We start from the raw sequence: 25,788 nt of genomic DNA, 5'->3' as shown, positions 1-25,788 counted from the left end.
CCCCCTTTCCCCCTGGAGTATTCTTCTCCCCACGCCCACAGGCTCACCCTCACCTCCTCCAAGTCTTGACTCACATCTCAGCTTCTCAGGGAGCCCCGCCCCACTGCTGCTGAGTCTGCCAGTGCCCGACCCCCTTGTACCCACCACAGCCGCCGCATGTCCAGCTTCCTTATTTATGACGTTTATGGCTTTCTGTTCTCCATCCTGGAGTATGCGCTTCGTAAGGGCAGGGGTTTTTATCTTCCTGGTTCACTCATGTATCCCAAGTGTCTAGAAGGATGCCTGGTGGGTGGCAGACACCCAATTAGTGTTTGTTGACTGAAAACACGAGTGATTTCCTGTGTGCAAGAGCTGGTGGTCAGCTGCTCCCAAATTCCTCCCCCGGCATTTCTGGGTTTCCTTCTTGGCCTGACCGAGGCCGTCCCAGGAGAGTTGGGAGTGCTTGTCCATCTGCACGTCTCCTCGGGGCATCCACACACATGGGCACCCTGAGAGTATTCGTTCATTTGATTTTAAAAATGACCTTATTTTAACTAAATATAGAATGTGAATCTTTCAAGAAAAGATTTGAGCTAAAAAATACTGAAAGACTTCTTTCCCCTTCTCAATATGCAGAAGATACTTACAGAATAATATACTTTACTCTTATCAAATAAAAATAAACCCTGACTTTAGACCCAGGCATGGATAGCACTGTGAATGACTAGCCAGCATATAGTCTAATTTTATTTACACTTTGCAGTGATGAGATGCAAAGTTCTGTGGTTTGGTCCTTTTGCTTAATACATGTTTTTCCAAACAGAAACAAGCCAAAAAAAACAGATACTTAAATCATAGGGTTTCAAAAGCATATAAAAAGAGTTGCCTATTTGCAGAATAGCAAATTCATATTAAAAATATAGCCATAGTTTTGGGGCAGACAGAGAAGTACAGAAAACCGTTGATTTTTCTAATATCAAATTCTCTTGATATCTTCACCTCTCTTCTTATCACCAAGATGACTTACTCTAAAAACTCAAGCTTGAAAATTTTGCTCAGTTTTCCCAGAAGAAAAGGCCCTGGCTGCGGTGGGCCGGTGTGGGCTGTGGGCACCTGGGTGGAGAATACCGAGGCTCAGGAGGAGGCTGAGATCTGAAGCAGTAAGGAAGAGGCTCAGAATGGAACCACATGTCCCCGAGCTTTGAGAACTGGGCCTGGGAGATGCCCACAAAACACACGGAAAATCCCCTAATTGGTGTTGGAAGTTAGTGTTACAGTGTTCACAGAGCGGCTGCACTTTTCTCCGTGGTCTTGTTTTGAGGAGCCGTCTCAGGGCACTTTGAGCCCTGGTGGCTTCTGTCCTTTTGTGACAAGATCGCTGGTTTTCTTTGGCCTGGGAAGGCCTTCAAGGATCATCAGTTAGGCTAAAAGCTTGTTAGCTAAAAACACGGTTCAGCCTGAGTTGTCTCATTTTATGACCTTAAGAAAAATAACAGGTCCCAGTCGTGGGGCGCTGGCCCTGTGCCAGGCGTGCATTTTCTCTCTGAATCCTCACAGCTAATCCTCACAGTTACGTCCAAAATGACTGGAAAGAGCTGCCAGGGTGTGGCAGATCCGGGCTTCAAAATCGGGCTCTTCTGACCCCAGAGACCAGTGTCTTTCTTTTCTTTTTTCTTAATAGTATTCCTGTCTGTTGCGTGCATATGACATGCCAGGCACCGCGGGAGACATTTTACGCACATAGTCCTCCATAATTCTCCCTGTAACATTAAGACATGAATACTGTTATTGTTCCTACTTTGACAATGGAAAATGAAGCTCAGAGAAGTTCTGTATTTTGTTCAGAGACACACACTTGGAAGGAGGTATAAGCAGTTTGAACTTAGGCAGTTTGTCTCTCCAACAAAGACACAAGTTTGACCAGCTCAAATTCTTCTTCCCCACCAGATCTTTACAAAAGTTGAGCGTATACATGGACACAAAGAACACTTTAAATGTAAAATCAGAGATTTTACAGGCCACATTCTTTTTCTATAGTCAAAAAATTTAAAAAACAATAATAATGTGGCTGAAAACATTCTTTGCTACTTGGAAATTGACAAGCACACTTCTGTATAACCTGTCTATTAAAGAGGATGTTAAAACTGAAATTAGAAATCTAGAAACATGTGAAAGGGGGAATATTTTATTTTGAAGACCATGGGACTCCTGAAAGCTCAACTCAGGGAAAATGCATGGAAGGAAATGACTTCAACGTGAAAGAAGAAAGACTGAAAATAGAGGAGCTGAGTACACATGACAGAAAAAACTAGAGAAGACAGTCAGTGCAGAGAGAGAGAGTTCAGGACAGCTGAAACTAATAGCATATAAAATGAGCGAAGCTACAGTATTGAAGCCGATTCTTGGAAACAGGAAGTAACTGAAGAGGCTTGTGTTGTGGGTGGGATCTCAGGATCTCTGGGGGGGAGTCCTCTTGCCACCACAGGATAGTAACTCCAACTCTTTGAGGACCTGGGTGTTAGCTGTCGTCTTTCAAACTTGAGAAAGAAGCTATTCAGTACGTTTGTCTAATGAAGCCAAACCTGCTATGATGTGGGAAGAGAACAATGAAAAGCGTTTAACTGCTCTGCGCTTCTCATTTTGGAATCGTGTGCTTCAAAGTAGGGTTATAGGTTCGGCTTTTGTAAACTAAATTCCGGGTAAATGCACTCTGGGGAGTCTGCCCACAGTATGGAATCTTGAGTTATGTTCACCTGTGACGGTGCACGTCCTAGTCCCTTCCTTCATCTCCTTCATCTCCTGATAAAGTTATGTTTTCCTCAGAGCTGCGCTGTGCCTGGTGACTACTTATTCAACAGATAGACCATGAGTTTTAGACCCTCTTTAAATTCTTTGCCACTCAGAGCTCATGTATTGCCACTGATTTGGGCTTTTTAGAGGCAGGATTTTGGATTTTTCTATTATTACAGAACTTTCCATCTGCATTTTGTGATTGTGAATCTACACTTTTACTTTCCAATTAAGATTTGCCCTACCAAGTCGACTTCACAAACCGTGCCCGTCTGGCCTGTACTAGCACAGCCACACCATCACAGTGCCAGGTAATTGTGATGCTAATTCTTCTACCCTTTAATGTTTTAAGTGAAATGTGATTTTATAAGCCAAATGAAAGATTTGAAAGATTAAATTTTTTTCCCACTAATTATAGTTTCTTCAGAGTTACACTGTGCTCAGTAACTGCATTCCAGATGACTCCACCTAGAAATGACAGTTCTGGGACACGCTAAGTGTTTCGTTCCAAGTTTAACCGCCTTGATCAGTGTGAGCCCACCGCTGTTACCTTATTTTAGTCCTCTGTAAAGGGAAGGGGAAAGGAGGCTCCTACATCCAGTACAGACTGGAGACTCCAGTGGCCACAGTGAATTGCTGGAGTTTTGTTAAAAGGCTTTGGTCAAGCTAAAAGCCCTTGCTTTGGACAGTGACCCAGGAGATATAGATGGGTAATGGATATCTTTATGCAATTAATGATTTTTTGATAAACTTTGTGGAAATCTTCTTTTTTATAATTTGAATCAGGTTCTAAATGCAGGATTCAAAGGGATATTCTAGGGGATTCTTTGGCAGTCAAGAGTTAGGACAGTTTCACTGGCCGGGGCCAGGTCTGATCCCCAGTCAGGGAACTATGATCCCAAAAGCCAGGGCCAGCCAAAAACAGACAAGCAAATTTTCAGTTAGATTATAGATCTAACCCTAGCCCTAGCCCTAACCCCAACCTCCTTGCACTCATCTCCTGAAAACTTATTTACACTGAACTTCTTTAATTCAGAGTTCAAAACATAAAATCAGACTTCACCTGTATTTTATGGTTACTTATGAAATAAGATTTGACTGAAAACGAATGGATAGATTTTCATAGCATGTATACTAAAACCCCAGCTATAGAAAATTGGGCTATTTCATGCTTAAGCTTGCGTTTATGTCAGAGAAGCATATTAACTGAGCCCTCTTTAAAATGATCTAACTTTAATAGACACAGAAATTTGGAAATACTGAATGTAGACATCCTGCTTTAGAGAATAAAACACACATTGTATATCTAAGAGGAAAATCAAAGGCCCTAATTTGCCTTCTGTAGCTGCCTTTCATCAGGTTTATAATCCACGTGCAAAATCTACAAAATGGACCTAATTCCTAGCCCACAAAAGTCCCCTCAGAGAGCTGCTCTGAGTAGTTATGAGAGTAAGTTAACCGAGTGTTTGAGAGCGGCCATAAAAACACGTTCATGGAGAGACACAGAAAATGGTCGGCAGGAAGGGGGCAGAACCAGCAGTCTGTTCTCTCCTCCTGGCCTGACTTGGCTCGCAGGGGCTGTGTGAATGGTGCATGCCCAGTCCTCGAGTTCAGGGGGCACCAGTAAGCTGTTACCAGTCTATGCTCTTCAAGGGTTATGTGTCCTCTGTGGTCACCCGGGGGTATCAGGCTCATTGGATCCTGAAAACATAACACTACCAAATCTACCAATCTTGGGAAAAGAGGGTTAGGAAAATTTAATCAAATTAGTTTAAAAAGATCAGAAGAGTGTTTCCCTGTAGCCTATCATGGGCTGATATTCAGAAAAACAGATAGACCTTGGGAATTTATAAGCAAAGACCATTTACTTTTTATTTTTATTTTTGATTGCCGTGGGTCTTCATTGCTTGCACAGGCTTTCTCTAGTTGCAGACAGCGTGGGCTACTCTCTAGTTGCAGGAGGTGCCTCACCGCGGTGGCTTCTCCTGTTGTGGAGCCTGGGCTCTAGGCGAGTGGGCTTTGGAAGTTGTGGCCCACGGGCTCTGGAGCACGGGTTCAGTAGTTGTGGCGGACAGGCTTTCTTGCTTCAGGGCATGTGGAATCTTCCCGGACAGGGAATGGAACTCATGTCCCCTGCATTGGCAGGTTGGATTCTTACTCACTGTGCCACCAGGGGAGTCCTCATTTACTTTTTGTTCTTCAAAAACAGTGATCTTCTTCTTCAGGGTGATTTAACATTGATACATTGAAAACCTATGAAATCCATCTCTTCACCAGAGTGGGGTAATGTGAAAGTGACCGATTTTCTTGTTTTGAGCTCCAAAATCACTGCCGATGCTGACTGCAGCCATGAAATTAAAAGACGCTTGCTCCTTGAAAGAAAAGGTGTGACAAGCCTAAACAGCATATTAAAAAGCAGAGACATCACTTTGCCAACAAAGGTCCATATAGTCAGAGCTCTGGTTTTTCCAGTAGTCATGTATGTTGGACCATAAAGAAGGCTGAGCACCAAAGGATTGATGCTTTCGAACTGTGGTGCTGGAGAAGACTCTTGGAGGGTCCCTTGGACAGCAAGGAGATCAAAGCAGTTAAGCCTAAAGGAAATCAACCCTGAATATTCATTGGAACAACTGATGCTGAAGCTAAAGCTCCAATACTTTGGCCCCCTGATGTGAAGAGACAACTCATTGGAAAAGACCCTGATGCTGGGAAAGATTGAAGAACTAAAAATCCTCTTAATGAAAGTGAAAGAGGAGAGTGAAAAGTTGGCTTAAAGCTCAACATTCAGAAAACTAAGATCATGGCATCTGGTCCCATCATCTCATGCGAAATAGATGGGGAAACAGTGGAAACAGTGTCAGACTTTATTTTGGGGGGCTCCAAAATCCCTGCTGATGGTGATTGCACCCATGAAATTAAAAGACGCTTACTCCTTGGAAGGAACGTTATGACCAACCTAGATAGCATATTAAAAAGCAGAGACATTACTTTGCCAACAAAGGTCTGTCTAGTCAAGGCTATGGTTTTTCCAGTAGTCGTGTATGGATGTGAGAGTTGGACGGTGAAGAAAGCTGAGCGCCGAAGAATTGATGGTTTTGAACTGTGGTGTTGGAGAAGACTCTTGAGAGTCCCTTGGACTGCAAGAAGATCCAACCAGTCCATCGTAAAGGAGATCAGTCCTGGGTGTTCATTGGAAGGACTGATGTTGAAGCTGAAACTCTGATACTTTGGCCACCTCATGCGAAGAGTTGAGTCATTGGAAAAGACCCTGATGCTGGGAAGGGTTGGGGGCAGGAGGAGAAGGGGACGACAGAGGATGAGATGGCTGGATGGCGTCACCGACTCGATGGACATGGGTTTGGGTAAACTCCGGGAGCTGGTGATGGACAGGGAGGCCTGGCGTGCTGTGATTCATGGGGTCGCAAAGAGTCGGACACGACTGAGCAACTGAACTGAACTGAACTGAACTGAAGAGCCCAGGGGTTGTAAGTCCTCTCTACCAGTTCTGACCTTGGCAGCTTCCCTAAAAATATTGCCGCTGCTTCTAGTTAACTCCAGAACCAAGGTATAAGGCGCCCACAGGGAACACACAGGTTTAAATTAAGGTGATTATATCTCAATTTATTTGCCATTGTGTTAAGATTATCAGATAAAAGTCACAGTCATTTTAAACTTGGTTTTAATATTCAATTCCACCTTTTCAAACCAAGTAGGAGAATTTTTCAGAATGCACGTTAACATTTCTAAACTTTTGTTATCAGTGAATTGAATCTGAGTTAATGATGTTCTGTTATTTTTCTCGGTGCCCCTGTGGTAAGGGCTTTATGCTGTGGATGGGAAAACAGCAGCTGAGTGGTAACTGATATAACTACCTCAAAGCCACCCTTTGTTTTCTGTATTTCACGCAAATGCATTTCCTGGTGACTCGCGTTAAGAAGTGTATTAGGTCTGGACACCATACATATCCACCTCGACTTTGTCTTCGGATGAAGAGGCCCATGTCGGGACCAGAGGCCCACCCGCACTCCCTGTGGGAGGAGAAGATGGGCAGAGTCAACACAGAGAGTGCCCAGGGCTCGCCCATCCCAAGCTCTCTGTGGCTGAGCCCCACGAGCCACCCAAGCCACCCTGTGTGGCAGAGCTGTTTCCTGGCCCCCTGCCGGGTGGCATGGCTAGATGGCACGGCTGGAATGGATGTTCCCTTCCTGCCCTGTCAATGACAGGTGCACCATCTTGGGCCAGCTGGGCCCCTAGAAAGGACCAGCATGACGGAGAAAGCAAAGCCAACAGATTACTTAGGGCCGCTTAGCCTTGGTGTGTTCTTCTGCAAAGATGGCATCTGCTTGGTTGGCCAGAGTCATATCCCTCAGCCAGAAGCTCTCAGGGCACAGCAGGTTAAAGAAAAGAAAAATGGAGATTTTTTTATGGGGAATTCCAGTCAGGAACATATGTGGCTTTTTTGTCTGTTTTTTCTTCTAGGCTTGATATGCTGCATAGTTGGGTTTGGTGACTGATAGAAGTGATGATGGGTTATTGAATGGGGCATGTGTTCTTACATAGGATTACTTTGAGCACCAGTAAGCAGAGTGTGGGGCTTCCTTGGTAGCTCAGCTGGTAAAGAATCCCCCTGCAATGCAGGGGCTCCTGGTTTGATTCCTGGGTCGGGGAGATCCCCTGGAGAAGGGATAGGCAACCCACTCCAGTGTTCTTACCTGGAGAATCCCATGGACATACGAGCCTGGCGAGCTACAGTCCATGGATTCTCAGAGAGTTGGACATGACTGAGCAACTAAGCACAGCATGGCATACAGGCAGAGTGTGGAATCCTGCGCCAGGGGCTCAAGACTCCTGGGTGGAGATTTCTGGAAACTTCCTGTGAAGATCTCTGCCAGAATGGAGTCCTAGAGGGAGAAGGAGAAGGGAATTTTCACACACACCGTATGTGCCTGCTAAGTCGTTTCAGTCAAGTCCAGCTCTTTGCAACTCCATGGGCTGTAGCCTGCCAGGCTCATCTATCCATGGGATTCTCCAGACTAGAATACGGGGCATTCTCCAGACAAGAATACTGGAGTGGGTTGCCACATCCTTCTCCAGGGGATCTTCTGACCCAGGGACTGAACCTCTGTCTCTTGCAGCTCCTGCGCTGCAAATGGATTCTTCATCCCTGAGCCACCAGAGAAGCCCTTCAGACACACCAGCAGATGGCAAAAAATCTAACTGGACACCTAGGATCTGCAAAGGGGCAGATTTGAACTTGGGGCCTCCAGGCTCTGGCCAGTAGTATTTTCCTCTCCTCTGTCTGAAACAAAGGACATCCTGCCAAAGAGTTCCTTGGGGAGGAAAGGCCGCTCTGCCATTGCTTTTGTTGGTGACTACAATGTGAATTAGTACAGAAGATAAAGGAAAGTTATGAAACCCCTGCATCTCAACCAGACAAAGTCAAAGTGTCCAGAGGTAATGGAAGATACACTGTCTCAGCTTTCTCTTCCTTCAAGCACAGATCTCTGGCTCCGCGTCAGGTCACACAGAAAACTGTGGCTGAAAAAAAAAGACTGCTTACTTTCTGGCTTCTGTGAGTCCTTTTTTTGTGATAAGGGTCCTTTCAAAAGATTTAGTATGCAAAGTTGGTGGCTCAGACAGTAAAGCATCTGCCTGCAACGTGGGAGACCTGGGTTCAATCCCTGGGTCGGAAAGATCCTCTGGAGAAGAAAATAGCAACCCACTTCAGTGTTCTTGCCTGGAAAATCCCGTGGACAGAGGAGCCTGGTGGGCTACAGTCCATGGGGTCACAAAAAGTCGAACACAGCTGAGTGACTTCACTTCACCTCAGTGATAGTTCACAACGTGTAGCTTTTCCAGATGCAAGATGGCGTGTGTGTGAGGAGGGCTGCCGTTGTCTGAACAAGGCTGTCTATATCATGAAACCCAGACCGGAGAGAACTGTCTGTGTGTCTGATGTGTGCAGTGCCCTTGGTGGCTGCATCAGCCTTTCTCTCTGTCTCCTTTTCCCTTTGGGTGCTTTTCTGAGAGGAGCTCAGGAGAAAGCAGTCTTGGTCAGTCACGGCCCGAGCCGCTTGCCCGTGGGAACGGCTGCGGCCTCTGCTGCCCGCCCTTAAAGGCCCGCCAGTCCTGCTCCAGATCCGCGCGCTTGTGCCCCAGGCCGGGAGCCACGGGTTTTGTGTTTTGCTGGATTTTTGTTTTGAGATGAACAGAAAGGAATACATTCTCTGGATTAAATGAGCCATTTTGATTCTTATTTTTGAAACACATCTCGGAATCAACAATTTTGCTTTTTCTCATAACTGCACCATGTCCCCTTGTATAAAGGTCAAGTCTCGTTGTAAAATGTGGCTATTAAGATAATGTTTGCAAGGAAAGGATTCCCAAGCCACAGATGAAGACATGCTTATTTCAAATGACCTTAACAACACACAGTTCAAATATCACACAATCATTTGTGTGGACCCAAGGTGCGCCTCCTGGGGGAACACACTTATTAGGAATTTTGACAACCTTTTATGAAACTCTGCTTGTTTGTTTGTGAAGTGGTTGTAGGGGTCAGGAAATCTAAGCTATTCCCTAGCTTGTCTTATTTATCCCCCCTATCTCCTTGGTCACTTTCTACTTAAATGCTTTAAGTTGACTTTGGCTTTCTTTGAGAACTGTTTCTTTTGTTTAGGTCTTTTCATTTTTTTTTTTTTTTAAGATTTTGAAAGTAATTTTTATTTTATTTTATTTTTTTTTATAAATTTATTTTAGTTGGGGGCTAATTACTTTACAATATTGTAATAGTTTTTGCCATACATTGACATGAATCAGCCATGGGTTTACATGTGTTCCCCTTCCTGGACCCCCCACCCACCTCCCTCCCCATCCCATCCCTCTGGGTCATCCCATTGCCCCGGCCCTGAGCCTTTGTCTCATGCATCGAACATGGAATGGTGTTCTGTTTCACATATGATAATATACATGTTTCAATGCTATTCTCCCAGAGCGTCCCACCCTCACCTTCTCCCTCAGAGTCCATAAAATTGTTCTATGCATCTGTGTCTCTTATTCTGTCTCGCATATAGGGTTATCGTTACCATCTTTCAAATTCCATATATATGCATTAGTATACTGTATTGTTGTTTTTCTTTCTGGCTTACTTCACTCTGTATAATGGGCTCCAGTTTCATCCATCTCAGTAGAACTGATTCAAATGTATTTTTTTTAATGGCTGAGTAATATTCCATTGTGTATATGTACCACAGCTTCCTTATCCATTCGTCTGCTGGTCTTTTCATTTATATAATTACATATAAATGCATATAATTCTCTTATCCAGTTTTCTATTTGACTCTTAAGACAGCCTCAAAGGAAACTGATACACTTGACCTGTGAAAGTTGAGCAAAAGTGTTGATCGTTTAACCGGATCTCACGATTGTATTCTGATTTGTGTGCTTTTGAGAAGTGAAGACTGCCTCAGCATTCTGTGAATCTCAGTTGGTTTCTGAAGTGATTCAACATTTTTAAAATGGCAGTATCTTCAAAATGTAGTTATGGTCATAGGATTATCACAGAAATGTAGTACTGACTGTTTAATTTCAGCCGGCCTCTCAACTCCAGTCTCCTAGGGGCGAGATGAAAGCAGGGAAAGTGTTAGTCGCCTCAGTCGTGTCCAACTCTTTGCAACCCCATGGACTGTAGCCCACAAGGCTTCTCCGTCCATGGAATTTTCCAGGCAAGAATACTGGAGTGGGTTGCCATTCCCTTCTCCTAGGGATCTTCCTGACCCAGAGATCCAATCCAGGTCTGTCCAATTGCAGGCAGATTCTTTACTGTCTGAGCCACCAGGGAAGCCCCAGGGGCTAGATACTCACAGCCATTAAGCAGAGCTTATTTTCATGAGGAATTCGTGTTTTGCTTTTGATTAATGAAAATTTCTACTTGGATCTTATTATTCAACAAGAAATATGCCGAATCCCCCTTTCAGAAGGTATGGATGGATACTTAAGGAGATTTATTTGGAATATTAATGTTTTAACAATTGGCCAGTTCTCAAAAACATTCCCTAATTGAAAATTAAGCACCATTTTGGCATTGTTTTAGTGAAGAATAACAACTGGTTTTTAGTTGTTTTATAACACAAAGCAGTACTAAAATGTAGTTTGTTTTATAGTTAATTTGTTTGAGTTCATAAAATAATTTAATCAAAACTGCAGTTTTAGGAATATTAGGGCTGAAGAAGTTGGTTTTATCAACTCTGGTCTATTTTCAAGGCTGTCCCATTCAGTGTATTGGCTTTATAATAATATTGTTCTTACTGAAATTTTAATGCCCTTTTAAGAAAGAGGACTGACTACAACAATCCTGTAAGAATGCATGCTTCTCTTTAGTCAAGATTTGTTACCATCAGTGAAGTTTGTAATCAGGTGGCGCGAGGTGACAGGTAGGGGAGCAAATGCTGAGTGCCTCTTGTGTGCTGGCCTCCGTTAAAGATCACAGCTAGTGAGAGAAGCGTGACTTCAGATAGCAGACTGTTTAAAGTAAAACTGTCAATGCAAATTTTATGTGCATTAAATGTTTGGAGAGGTTTAATGTAACACATTCATATATGCAGTAAAATACACTAGTTCCAGGAGACAACAAAGCTATGATGGATTGGAGATGAGAAAAATGAAAGGAAGCTTTGAGAAAGAAATGCTTAGAACTCTAGTGAGAGATGTGGTGGGCTTGGGAAGGCATGAATTAGTGCCTAGCAGCTGGTCTCCAGGTTTAACATGCCAGACAAGGAATAAATTATCTTCTTAGAGTGCAGAGAGCTTGTGTGATATGATAACATGTTGATAATTTACTAGCAATTAAATGGAAAAGTCTGACATGTAAAACTCACATGTTTCTAGTAAGTTTGGGAGCAATAGACACTTGCTTATAAATTATTTTGCTCAGATAACTGTATTTTAAATGTCACAAAAATTAAAATCAAGAGAAAAAGAATGTCCTTTTATAGACTATCTGTATAATAGACAACTTTAGTATTTAATCAATCTGTGTCTTATATCATTATAAAGAAAGGTTACTAGCATTTTAAAAGAAAAAACAGATTATTCAAGAATTAGCACTGTGAATTTTTATAGCTGTAAGCACTAATATTAAAAGTTGTAAAAAATCATTTCAGACACAGGCCCACATGTTGATCAAACTATTCATAAAATATTAATCACACTTATTGTACCTAACTCTTAAGCTCTTTTATAAAAGGGGTGCATGGTTAACTTATAAAGAAATTTTATAATTTTATAAGAAAACCCAACATTTTACCATTTCTTAGTCTCTTCCTTGAGCCATGTTTTAAAATGTTTTTATGAACATATCTTTCAAATTAGATAATAATCAGGCAGATATTCTTTCCTCTATATATGAATTATTATGCATAAAATACTAAAATTAGTATACAATTAAGCTAATTTTAAAATAACATATAGAAGAATTCTTAGAGAATTTAAGTATGCTTGTGGTTGCACAGGTCCACTAATATAAGGCTTCATTACCAATATAAATTTCTTTCTTGATCATTTTCCTTCATAGAGGGCAGAGGTGAATGTTTTATATTCTAAAGTGTTGAACTACTAGTAATGCGCATCGTGATCTTGGCACCCTTCCTAGTGTTAGCTGCCCTCCTAATACTCTTTCAGTTTCCACTCTTTGCAGTGAGGACTGGCATATCTTCCCCTGAGAACGAAGCAAACTGCTCATTTCACCCAGAGCACACAGTCGTGGGGTGGGTTTTGGCAGTGGTCCTTCCTCTGCTCTTGGAATTATGGTTCCTAATTTCAGTTGTGCTTAAATTGTATTGTGATCTGATACCATTTTGACATGTAACTAAGTTGCAAGTTTTATGGGGGCTATCTGAATGGAGAGCTCACTTAATTATGAGCCAACCTGTTTATTCCTGAAAGGTTTGGAGTAACAAGTGTTCAGTCCCAGTCTTCTTCTGAGACATCACTAAGGAAACTCAAAGCGAAGGAAAAGAATCAGCAAGAAACAGCATTCTACAGGTGTTGCAACACCTGGACACAGGGGTGAGTGACAGTGCCTGTTAAGGTTGTGTGTCTGTGATTTAAATCTTTGACTAAATATTTCATGAAGAAGAAACAGTGGCTGGGCGCCTATTAGATTTACATTAACAGAAGTGCCCTCCAGTATTAAGTAAGGAGGACACTTAACAGATACAATCAGTAATCAGTAAGCTCCTCCTCAACGTGTTCCTTTTCCGTTGTCAGGCTTTGGCATTTTCATTGGTACGGGAAGTGTGTGCCTTCCAGCCATCGGTTGGAGAAAAGAAGGAAGAAAAGTAGAAAGAAGTTGATTTCAGAAGAGGGCCAGTGAACATCCTAAAGTCTGTGTCCTGATTTAACAAAGACCCAAAAGAACAAATATTTGATGTTTTCCTCCCCGCGCCCTGTGCCCGGCGCTCCGATGGCTTCTGTTCAAACTAAAGACACGTTTTCTTGTAACAGGAAAGTCACTTTAATGACTCCAAAAAGGCAACCGAAGAAACCTAAAGGACAAGCAGAAGCATTTTGCCTGTAGAAGAATGAACAGTGAACACTTCCAGGAGAAACGCGTCTTCCCCAAACCGCCGGGCAGCCAGGCAGACCCTTCCCTGGGGCCGAGGGCGCCGTGCGCGCGGGTCCCGACTCCGGGGAGAGTAACAGGTGTTAAGGAAGCCAGCCTCGTCGGCCGGCCTGGAGGCTGCGCGAGACGGGGCTGCGCGGCTCAGCCGTTTAGGTTCTTTCTTCGCCAAAAAAAAAAAAAAATCAAATACAGCAGGCAACCTCCCCCCCACCCTTCCCCCTCCGTAAGGTAAGAGCCAACGGAATCTTTTGCTGGTTCCGCAAAGGGAAGAATTCCGATCCAGCGAGTGCCAGCGCTGGGGCGCGTTAGAGCGACGCTGAGTCCACCGGGCAGTCGCGGAAACGCCCGGGGACCTTGCTGGGGGACCGGGGCCGCGCCGCCGTCCAGGCGCCCCGGCTGCCCAGTCTGGTGCAAATACATACATGCCCTTTTCCACTGTGGGCTTTTGGATGCGAGTGGGGAAAAGCAGACTAGGGAACAAATTACGTTTCAAGATAAAAAACCCCTCCGAACTGGACGGAGAGAAGAAAAAAAACGTGGAGGGCTAGAAGAGACCCCGGGGCCAAGCGCACACTGGGGGCCCCCGGCCCTGCGTCCACCGAGCGGCCGCACCGCCGCGCACGCCTCTCGCTCAGGTGACCGCCTTGACCTTCGCGGAAGCTGGGCTTCGGCGCGCCGGCCCCAGTCCTGGGAAGGTGACCTTGGCCAGGGAGTCTGGACAGCCCGTCCCGCCGTGGGGCAGCCGGCCCGCCGCCCCAACCCTGACCTGCAGCGCTGCGGTGGCCCCGCTGCCGGCGACGGGCGGACACCGACACTTGCGCGCCGGCGCTCGGCTCTCCAACTTGCCAAACTTCTGGCGGCCGCTCCGCGCTCAGAGCGCCCGTTGGGCGACACAGTTCCCTTCTGTAGTAACTGTCTGGATTGAGGCTGGGGGACGAGGGAGGGGGGCATGGTCCGAGAAAGCCGAGGGTGAGGACTCAGTCTCAGAACTTGTTTGCCTTTTCTATTCTCTGGCCTCTCCTGGGCAAACTGGGTTTGTGCACACAAAGTTCGCTTAAAGTGAGTATCAGAAAGGGAGTCCTGGGGAAGAGCTGGCTTGCTAAACCCTAGTTTACTGGAGACAGTAAGCCTTGATAGAAATTCCAACCCAGCGTCTGAATTGGCACTCTCCTGGGAGTTCTGAGCACAGTTCGGTTGGAGCTGCGGGCCGGCCGGCGGGAGAGTGCCCGGGCTTGGACAGGGGACTGGCCGACAGGGCTCGCCCGGCGGTGCACAGCTGCAGCAGCTGCAGGGCGGCGGGTATCACGAATCTGTAATACCAGGCCCAGATGTGAGGAAGCCTCGCAGAGACCCAGGCGTGGCTCGGTCCTCCAGCCGGGGGCCTGGGGCGCACCCTGGATGCCGGGAGCCGGCGGGGCGCGGGGCGTGGCGCCGGGGGGCCAAGTAGCTGCGGGGGGCGCTGCGTGGGCGCGGGCGGCTGCGGCGTGGGGCGCCTTGGCTCCGCCAGTGGGCGTCTTCTGCAGCCGCCGCCGCCACCTCCACGGGCAGCGGCACTGCGGCGCTTTTCTCCGCTGCTTTCGAGCAGTCGCTGAGGCTCAGCCACCACCGGAGCGCGCACAGACCACGCCACGCTTGCAGGCAGCGTCTCCGCCGCCCCTCGCCCGCCGGGAGCACGCCGATTGCGCGCGCCGGCCGGCTGCCAGGCGTCTCCGCGGGGGACTCGCACTCCGGGCCCCGGGGCCTCCCGCCCCCTCCATGCGGACTACGATGTGAAGACTGGGCCGAGCGGGCGCCGAAGACCGGAGAGGAGGACTAGACTGACGATCGGGCCGACTGGCCCAGGAGGGCTGGCCCTGCGGGGGCGGAGCCCGCGGAGTCCCGGCCCGTCGCTCGCCCCTCCCGCCCGCGGCCGGCCCCCACCGGCGGCCCGAGGAGGAGGAGGGGGGGGGGGCATGGCCAGCCCCGAAGAGCCACTCGCTCCCCGCCCCCAGGCCCCCCTGCCCGCGGCGGGGGACGAGCCTGGCTCCGGCAAACTCCGCCCGGAGCCCGGGCGCAGCGCCGCCGGCGGGAGGAGCGCAGCGGGCCGGGGACCGGCCCCCGAGCCGCCTGGCCGCGGCCGGGCCGAGCACGCCTGGTCCCTGCGCCCGCCCCCCTCTTCCGCTGGCCGCGCCAGCCCCCCGGGGGGCCCCGGCGCCCTGTCTGCGCGCGGCGGCGGGGGCGGCTGGGTCGCAGCGCGCGCTCCCTTGGCGCTCGCCTTCTCCTCCCCGGTCCGCGCCTCCGCTCCATCTTCCTTTTACTTCTGGCCGCCGCCCCCCCCACCCCCGCCTTTTCTTCTGCCCTCCTCATCTGCTTTCCACCTCCCCGCGCGTCTCCCAGGAAGGGAGGGCGCAGCGGCGGCGGCGGCGGCCCGAGGAGGCGGCGGCGATGCTGGCGGCGGCGGAGGACAAGAGGCGGCTCCCCTGAGCGTATCCCCCAGCAGGAGTCACCGCAGCGGCGGCGGGCGGCGGCGGCTCTTCCTCTCCCCCGCGCTCCGGGGTTTGCTGCTCTCGGCCCGCGCCGGGCCCCGGCCGCCGCCGCCGCTGCCCCGGCTCCCGCTCGGCCCGGCCGCCCCCCGCGCGGGCTCCCGCGGCTTCCCGGGCGCCGGCGGGGGCTGCCCCGGTCCCGGTCCCGGTTCCAGCGCGGGAGGCGGCGACCGAACGGCGCGGCGGCCCCGAGGCGCCGGCGCCGCGCTCGCCGCCGCGTTCCCGCTGCTCTTCGGCTCCGAAATGGAAGATGGACCTTCTAATAACGCGAGCTGCTTCCGAAGGCTGACGGAGTGTTTCCTGAGCCCCAGTAAGTGCCAGGCTCCGCGTTCCCCGCTGCGGGCGGCGGGCGGCGGGCCGGGTTTGTGTGGCCTGGGGGTCGTTGGGCGGCGGGCTTCTCTGGAGAGGTGGGGGGCTCGGCTAGCCCGGGACCCTGGGCTTCCCCAGGCTCCTCATGTTGTGGGGAAGGGTGAGCCGGGAGGGCGGTAGGAGCCGCGCGCTTGGGACAGGACCTGCTGCCCGCCTCGGGGCCCCCGGGGCTGTTTCTGGCCACGCTTGCCCTGCACGTCTTCGTGCTCCCAACTCCCGGACCACGGACGCCGGCTCCTCTCTCTTTAGCCTGGGACCTTGGCTGGGACAGAGGCGCTTCCTTCCTCCGGGGGATTCCGCCCGCTGCGTCCCCCGGCTGGAGGAGGACAGGCCAGGGCCCCGGGACCCCGCGCTCCCCAAGGTGGAGGCACCGGCGGTTCCCCGGGCTGGGTGTCGCGGTCCGGCCTGGCTACCCCGGGCCCTACCGTGACCCTGTTCCAGAGCGTGGACTGACCGCGTGGAGATGGGCGCGCCTCCACCCAGAGTCCACTTTCTCCAGGATCTCAAGTCTAGATCCTGGGGCTTAGCCAGTGCTCGGGTTGGTAAGGGGCAGGACAATAGGGTGTTAGGGCGAGGGAGAAAGGCGCCGCCGGTCCGGACCCCTGGGGCCGCGCCCCACCCGGGACCACGGGCACTCCGCGCGAGCGGGGCTAGGAGCGCGCCGGAGCAGGGGTGGCGGAAGGCGTGTCACGGGGGAGGGGGGCAAAACCGAGCAGAAGCATCGAGGCAGATATTTGCTAGAAGGCAGGAGGCAGGACATGTTCAGGGAAGAGGCGCCGGGTGCGCGGAGGAGGGTACTGCCGTTGTCTTGGATGGAGGGCGAGCGAGGTGAGGACCGGAGACCGGGGCGGGGCGGGAGGTCGCGCCCGCGGGAACCCTGGGCGACTCCGGCGCCAGCCGGGTCGGGCGCGGCTCCTCGCGGCCCTCGGCGCGGGCTCCGGCGCCACAGTCCACCGCGTGCGCACCCGAGCCTTTGTCTGCCTCTCGCCGGGGACCCGCGTTTCCGCGGCGCCTTCTCCGGGCCGGCGGTTCCAGGGTGGCTGTTTTCGGTTTCCCGCTCCCATCTGCCGCTCACTCCGCAGCCTCGGCCGGCCTGCACCTCCCGGGCACCCGGGGTCCGACCCTTTCTCGCGGCCGGAACCCGTCTGGGCTCGCCGCCCGCCCGGGAGCCTCTGGGGTGCCGTTGCCCGGCGTGTGAGCGTGTCTGGTGGGGCCCGGCTGCCGCCCCCCATCCCGCCGCGAGCTCCCGCCTCCCTGGCGAGGTTCAGCCCGCGCGGGCCGTGAGGCCCAGCGGCCTCGCCAACGCTTGTTGGCGATCTGGAGCCGCTGGTGGCGGTCTCTGCTCGTATTTGCCATTGACCTGAAAGGACAGCGGGGCGTGGGCCCTGGACTCCCAGCGGACACCTCCATCCCGTAGCCTCCCCGCAGTCTGACCCGCAGGGCAGCTCTCAGGTGTCTGCCTCCTTCGGGCCCCCACTGCGGGTGTTGCTTGATTCCTAGATGCTGCGGTTCAGAAAGGACGGGGTCTAGAGGGAGCGGCCTCGCCTGCTGCCCTTAGACGTGTTCGGCATGGACATCTGTACTTGCTGAAACGAAGCCCGCTTGGCAGTGAACTGAATGAAGGTTGGTGGAGAGCCTGGAGCTTCTAACTCACTCTGACTTGAGTTGGGTTAGCCCGGTGCCTAGAACTGGGGTTCCCGTCTGCCCCCTTCCTCCTGCACTAGGGATTTCTTTAAGTAAAAAATAAAACAGCTACTTTTCACAATTTGCAGCTGGTTGAAGGGAGGAAGAGGCGGGGAGGAAGAGGCGGGTGGAGGCTCCCATACCTTGCATATGAAAGTTTTGGGTGGACGGAGGTGCTAGGGAGACGGCGTGTGTAGGGAGTTCCCTAAAATGATAAAGTGTCTGTTTCTGTTGTTACTGCTGTTTGTCTAGGGTGGGGCAGGTTGGGAGGGATGTTGGGGAGAAGAATACAGCTGAACAGCTCAGGTAGGATGGAGATGTCCTAGGAGAGTCCTTAGCAAACTTTCCTTTTGGAAAGTCAGAGGACCCGGAGGAGGAGAGGGCCATCTACACCCCCCCACCCCCCCCACCCCCACCCAAGGGAGTTTCCACAGGGAGAGGCCCAGTGATAACAGACTCAGGAGTTGTAGAGGTTTTTTTGTTTGTTTTGTGTTTTTTTTTTTTCCCCCTTAACCAAGTCAGTGAGAAGTAGCTTGGGGTTTGGATAGGAACCTATGTTTATAAAAATCTCTGGGACATTACTAAGGTAGTAAATACTAAAGGTCCCCAGATTGGGAAGATCCCCTGGAGAAGGGAACGGCTACCCACTCCAGTATTCTGGTCTGGAGAGTTCCATGGACTGTATAGTCCATAGGGTTCAAAGAGTCGGACATGACTGAGTGACTTTCACACACACACACACACACACACACTCACACTGTTGAAAAACATCTATTATTGGACCCACCTCACTGCAAGATTGGCAAGAGGCTGGACAGTAGCTTTAAGGACCGCAGCCAGTCTCTGCTCTGACACTGTCCTTCACGTTGGGGACTCTCTTTCTGTCTGTTTCTGCGTGACAAGCCACATTTGTGAGAACTGCTGAAGTACCTGAAGCTTGGCAGACTTTTTTGATATTTGTCAATGAAAATGAGTCTTTTTGAGAAAAATCTGGACTTCTGTAAGAATGCAGAAGTGCCCACATGTATAAGGATGTGTCATAGCTGGTGCACGTTTATTCCCTGTTTTCCTTTCTGTCTGATCTCCTCTGGGTCTAACAAGCAAGTTGTCATGTAAAGGCTGCTGTGTCCGATTGTTGTTTGTAGGAATGCCTGTTTTACCATCATCGGAAAGCAAATCGTGTTTTGAGAGTGTAATATCCTGTTTCCACTCCTGTCCATTTTGGCTCTGCATTTTGGTTCACACAGATGCACTGACTCGCTCGGTAATGCACGGAGCAAACACTTCCTAAGAGCTCCTACCACTTCCAGGTGCTGCCCTAGCGGGCTGTGGTCCAAGCATTCACCAACCAGAAGAGAGCCTCCAGGAAGCAAGTGCGGCCCTGACACCCAGCGCCAGGGGGTCGGCGGTCACTCTCCGACCCTGGCAGGCTGGTGCCGACTTCGCTTCATCAGCCATCCATCCACCTTTAATCGCTGACCTCTGGGCTTGTCCTCAGGCACTGGGCTTCGGGACTTCACTGCCCGGAGAGGTGTTGCTGTGAAGTCCACTGTGCAGTGCTGAGTGTGTGTGTGTGTGTTCGCGCGCGCACACAGACAGGAAAGGAAAGCCGTGAGGTCATGCTATGACGGGCCAGCAGGAGCTGCATTGTCTTCTGGAGGAAATAGCTCACCTTGTCTACACGTGGCGCTGTGGCAGGGCGTGCGGGAGACGTGTACACCAGTGGGGCGAGGCCTTTTGGAGTTGAGCTGGGAATCCTGCCCTAAGGACACACAAAAGTTAGAGGAAGGCCCTTGTCTCCATCTTCCTCTCACAGATGCGCCTGCCTCTCTGCTCATGGGTGTTTCCCCAGCAGGCTGCTGTGAACAATGCACAGAGCTGTAGAATAATGCCTACTGCTCAGAGAGGGCAGAGAGCGAGGAAAATGAGATAGAGAGAGATGAGATGGGATGAGAAAGTGTTTGTTGGCACAGGCGGCAAAAATGTCTTCACGCTACAATTTGTTGTATATTTCTAAAATATTCTGGACAGAAAACATGTATGTGTCTAGGAAAGGTGGATTTTTAATATACTCTACACCCATGACTAACCACTCCTTGCTCTGTTTCTTGAGACTTAAGATACTGCGTGGCCAACACTTAAGCAAAGTGAGATAAACATGATCCCTTTTAAGAGCAAGTGTGTGTAACACACAGACGCTACACTAGACTTCACATTTAACCGGTTCTTGTGGACCTGATCATTCTGGGATTGCAGTGGGATGCGGGGCTGACAACACAGCAGCAAAACAGCAACTAACAGGGAGATGCAAACAGTGGAAACTAGTCCTGCGAAGGAGCTGCAATGCTGATAGGATACCCACCAAGATGACCAGCAAAGGAAGGCTGTGAGGACTTGCTGCCAGGCCTGGGTGAGATCAGGAAACATCCCAGCGAAGTGGAGGTGCCTATGTCTGTTCTGACTGGTGGAATCAGGGTATAATCCAAAGGAAAAGCTGTTTGAACCGGGTGGTTCAGATTCAGCAATCTTAGTTTCACAAAATTCTTATAATTTCAAGAAACTTCCACGAACAGAGATAATCCCTAAATGTTTAAATGAGAAGCAATGGAAACAGCAGAAGATGATGTCTTCTGCGATGTCGGCCTGACACATTAGCTTTAGGTAATTTTGCATCTAAAACTTTTTCTATCCCATTAACAAAAATAAGTGAGGTGCAATAAATAAATAAGTGATGGGGATACAGCATGGTGACTGTAATTATTAATACTGTATTGCCTATTTGAAAGTTACTAAGCCAGACATCCTGGAATGTGAAGTCAAGTGGGCCTTAGAAAGCATCACTACGAACAAAGCTAGTGGAGGTGATGGAATTCCAGTTGAGCTATTTCAAATCCTCAAAGGTGATGCTGTGAAAGTGCTGCACTCGATATGCCAGCAAATTTGGAAAACTCAGCAGTGGCCACAGGACTGGAAGAGGTCAGTCTTCGTTCCAATCCCAAAGAAAGGCAATGCCAAAGAATGCTCAAACTACCACACAATTGCACTCATCTCACATGCTAGTAAAGTAATGCTCAAAATTCTCCAAGCCAGGCTTCAGCAATACGTGAACCGTGAACTTCCAGATATTCAAGCTGGTTTTAGAAAAGGCAGAGGAACCAGAGATCAAATTGCCAATATCCGCTGGATCATCGAAAAAGTAAGAGAGTTCCAGAAAAACATCTATTTCTGCTTTATTGACTATGCCAAAGCCTTTGACTGTGTGGATCACAATAAACTGTGGAAAATTCTGAAAGAGATGGGAATACCCGACCATCTGACCTGTCTCTTGAGAAACCTGTATGCAGGTCAGGAAGCAACAGTTAGAACTGGACATGGAACAACAGACTGGTTCCAAATAGGAAAAGGAGTCCGTCAAGGCTGTATATTGTCACCCTGCTGACTTAACTTATATGCAGAGTACATCATGAGAAACGCTGGGCTGGAAGAAACACAAGCTGGAATCAAGATTGCCGGGAGAAATATCAATAACCTCAGATATGTGGATGACACCACCCTTATGGCAGAGAGTGAAGAAGAACTAAAGAGCCTCTTGATGAAGGTGAAAGAGGAGAGTGAAAAAGTTGGCTTGAAGCTCAACGTTCAGAGAACTAAGATCATGGCATCTAGTCCCATCACTTCATGGGAAATAGATGGGGAAACAGTGTCAGACTTTATTTTTTTGGGCTCCAGAATCACTGCTGATGGTGATAGAAGCCATGAAATTAAAAGACGCTTACTCCTTGGAAGGAAGGTTATGGCCAACCTAGATAGCATATTAAAAAGCAGAGACATTACTTTGCCAACAAAAGTACATCTAATCAAGGCTATGGTTTTTCCAGTGGTCATGTATGGATGTGAGAGTTGGACGGTGAAGAAAGCTGAGCGCCGAAGAATTGATGCTTTTGAAGTGTGGTGTTGGAGAAGACTCTTGAGAGTCCCTTGGACTGCAAGGAGATCCAATCAATCCATCCTAAAAGAGATCAATCCTGGGTGTTCATTGGAAGGTCTGATGTTGAAGCTGAAACTGCAATACTTTGGCCACCTCATGCGAAGGGTTGACTCATTGGAAAAGACCCTAATGCTGGGTAGGATTGGGGGCAGGAGGAGAAGAGGACGACAGAGGATGAGATGGTTGGATGGCATAACTGACTCAATGGTCATGGGTTTGGGTAGACTCCGGGAGTTGGTGATGGACAGAGAGGCCTGGGGTGCTGCATTTCATGGGGTCGCAAAGAGTCGGACACGACTGAGCGACTGAACTGAACTGAAGGGAGTAGATCTTAAAAGTACTTATCACACACACACACAAATGCAGTGTACGAGGGAATAGATTTTGTTTACTGTACAGAAAGTTAAGCTTGATGTGGTAAATATTTTACCAGTTAATACACTGTTGATTTTTGTTTGTTAAAAAGAGCTCATAGATCCTGAGAAGGATAGAAAAAATAATTCTAATGAAAACAGGATATTTCCCTCTTAAAAGGAGAACTCTGAGTTTTAATTCAAAACATTTTAATTTCCTTTTAAAATGTAAATCCAGCTCCTCCAGCTGATCTAAACCTGTCTAAGGGGAAACTCCACTAAGTTGTTATACAGTCGCTCAGTCCTGTCCCGTTCTTTGCGACCCCATGGACCGCAGCACGCCAGGTTTCCCTGTTCTTCACTGTCTTCCAGAGTTTGCGCAGACTCAAGTGCGTTGAGTCAGTGATGCCATCCAACCTTCTCAGCCTCTGTCTTCCCCTTCTCTTTCTGCTTTCAGCCTTTCCCAGCTTCAGGGTCTTTTCCAGTGAGTTGACTCTTCACATCAGGTGGCCAAAGTATTGGAGCTTCAGCTTCAGCATCAGTCCTTCCAATGAATATTCAGGACTGATTTCCTTTAGGATGGACTGGTTTGATCTCCTTGCAGTCCAAGGTACTCTCAAGAGTCTTCTCCAACACCACAGTTCAAAAGCATTAATTTTTCAGCACTCAGCCTGTTTTATGGTCCAACTCTCACGTTCGTACATGACAGCTGGAAAAACGATAGCTTTGACTATACAGACCTTTGTTGGCAAAGTGATGTGTCTGCTTTTTAATATGCTGTCCAGGTTTGTTATAGCTTTTCTTCCAAGGAACAAGTGTCTTTTAATTTCATGGCTTCAGTCACCATCTGCAGTGATTTTGGAGCCCAAGAAAAGAAAATCTGTCACTATTTTCACCTTTTCCCCATCTATTTGCCATGTAGTGATGGGACTGGATGCCATGATCCTAGTTTTCTAGTGTTGGGTTTTAAACCAGCTGTTTCACTCTCCTCTTTCATCTTCATCAAGAGGCTCTTTAGTTCCTCTTTGCTTTCTGCCATTAGAGGGCTGCATATCTGAGGTTACTGATATTTCTCCTGGAAATCTTGATTCCATCTTGTGCCTCATCCAGCCCAGCATTTCACATGATGTACTCTGCATACAAGTTAAATAAGCAGGGTGACAATATACAGCCTCGATGTAGTCCTTTCCCAATGTTGAACCAGTCTGTTGTTCCATGTACAATTCTAACTGTTGCTTCTTGATCTGAATATAGGTTTCTCAGGTGACAGATAAGATGGTCTGGTTTTCCCATCTCTTTAAGAATTTTCCATAGTTTGTTGTTGATCCCTACAGTCAGATCTGAAGTCATTTATGGATGTGAAAGTTGAACCATAAAGAAGGCTGAGTGCCAAAGAAATGATGCTTTCAAACTGTGGTGCTAGAGAAGACTCTTGAGAGTCCCTTGGACAGCAAGGAAATCCAGCCAGTCCATCCTAAAGGAAATCAACCCTGAATATTCATCGAAAGGACTGATGTGAAAGCTGAAATTCCAATACTTTGGCCACCTGCTGGGCGGAGCTGACTCATTGAAAAAGACGCTGATGCTAGGAAAGATTGAAGGCAGGAGGAGAAGGGAACCATAGAGGATAAGATGGTTGGATGGCATCACTGACTCAGTGGACACGAGTTTGAACAAACTCCCGGAGATAGTGAAGGACAGGGAAGCCTGGCGTGCTGCAGTCCATGGGGTTGCAAAGGGTTCAACACGACTTAGTGACTGAACAACAGCAACACAGTCAAAGGCTTTAGCTAGTCAATAAAAGCAGAAGTAGATGTTTTATTCTGGAATTCCCTTGCTTTCTCTATAATCCAGCAAATATTGGCGATTTGATCTCTGGTTCCTCTGCCTTTTCTAAATCCAGCTTATACATGTGGAAGATTTTGGTTCACATACTGCTAAAGCCTAGCTTGAAGGATTTTGAGCATTCCTTGTTAGCCTGTGAAATGAGCGCAACTGTCTGGTAGTTTGAAAGTTCTTTGGCATTGCCCTTCTTTGAGATTGGAATGAAAACTGACCCTTTCCAGTCCTGTGGCCACTGCTGAGTTTTCCAAATTTGCTGACATATTGAGTGCAACACTTTCATAGCATCATCTTTTAGGATTTGAAATAGCTCAGCTGAAATTCCATCACCTCTACTAGCTTCATTAGTAGTAATGGTTCCTAGGGCCTGTTTGGCTTCACAGTCGAAGATGTCTGCTCTAGGTGAGTGACCACACCATCCTGGTTATCTGGATCATGAAGACCTTTTTTGTACCCTTCTTCTGTGTATTCTTGCCACATCTTCTTAATCTCTTCTTCTTCTATTAGGTCCTTGCTGTTTCTGTCCTTTTATTGAGCCCATCTTTGCATGAAATGTTCCCTTGCTATCTCTAGTTTTCTTGAAGAGATCTCTAGCCTTTCCCATTCTATTGTTTTCCTCAATTTCTTTGCATTGTTCACTTATGAAGGCTTTCTGATCTCTCCTTGCTGTTCTCTGGAACTCTGCATTCAGTTGGGTTTATCTTTTCCTTTCTCCCTGCCTTTCACTTCTCTTCTTTCCTCAGCTGTGTGTAATGCCTTCTCTATCATTTTGCCTTCTTGCAATTCTTTTTCTTTGGGATGGCTATGGTCACCGCCTCCTGTACAGTGTTACAAACCACCGTCCATAGTTCTTCAGGCACTCCGTCTATCAGATCTAATCCTTTGAATCTATTCATCACATCCACTGTATAATCATAAGGGGTTTGATTTAGGTCATACCTGAATGAAAGAAAGTGAAAGTGAAATCGCTCAGTTGTGCCTGACTCTTTTCGACCCCATGGACTGTAGCCCGCTAGGATTCTCCAGGCAAGAACGCTGGAGTGGGTTGCCATTTCCTTGTCCAAAGTCCTCCTTTCTTCAGTTTGAGCCTGAATTTTGCAATCAGGAGATGACGATGGGAGCCACAGTCAGCTCAGCGGTGGAACTGCTCACATCTTACAGAGGAAACGGAGGACGCCTGCACTCCGACTTTACTTGTCGCGTCTCCAGCTCTGGACTTCACGCGCTCAATGACGGGGTTACTTGCTCCTGCCTGTCTCCCTGTGCAGAAGGCGAGCCTGGTGGGAGCCTGAGGGCAGGGGCTTGTCTTTCTGGGTTACAGTCCTGAATCTGGAGAGATGGTGATACATCCATGGAAGGAGCCATATCCTTGTGTTGAAAATTCAGAGGTGAAAGGAAGCCGAACAACAACATGATGTCTGCCTTCTGGGAGCTTAGACGCTGAAGGCCACTCATCAGAAGCGTCCTTGGCCTTGGCCCTTGTGCTGAGGAGCCAGGAGTCGTCCCACCGTGTGTTAGGGAGAGCTGTTCTCCCGGGTGTGCCCCGCTGAGCACAGAGACAGGCCAGCAGACAGCAGGTTCCTCGGCGAAGCTGGTGCAGCCGCTCTGGAGCCCAGAGCTAAGCCCCCTCTCCTCGGAGGG

The 25,788-nt window shown here is 48.7% G+C and overlaps 1 protein-coding gene across 11 annotated transcripts in view; it reads left to right on the top strand.

Annotated features, from left to right (window-relative positions):
• Nucleotides 1-25,788, top strand: part of PDE10A (phosphodiesterase 10A) — a 344,897-nt gene that overhangs the window by 70,181 nt on the left and 248,928 nt on the right. For 6 of the 11 annotated variants that reach the window (XM_081529700.1, XM_081529724.1, XM_081529706.1 and 3 more), the window contains exon 1: nt 17,548-17,904. The exons of 2 other annotated variants lie outside the window; for them this stretch is intronic. In XM_081529700.1, the coding sequence (XP_081385826.1) occupies nt 17,899-17,904 (6 nt within the window). In that variant the 5' untranslated portion in view covers nt 17,548-17,898. Of the gene's footprint in view, nt 1-13,492; nt 13,619-15,342; nt 16,223-17,547; nt 17,905-25,788 lie in introns of those variants that run through there. 3 more of the 11 variants (XM_081529708.1, XM_081529721.1, XM_081529693.1) reach the window with 2 other exon arrangements.

Source organism: Giraffa tippelskirchi, chromosome 9 (assembly GCF_054371585.1).
Source record: "Giraffa tippelskirchi isolate mGirTip1 chromosome 9, T2T-mGirTip1v1.2.pri, whole genome shotgun sequence".
NCBI classification, from domain to species: domain Eukaryota; kingdom Metazoa; phylum Chordata; class Mammalia; order Artiodactyla; family Giraffidae; genus Giraffa; species Giraffa tippelskirchi.
This window is presented reverse-complemented; position numbering and strand designations above follow the sequence as displayed.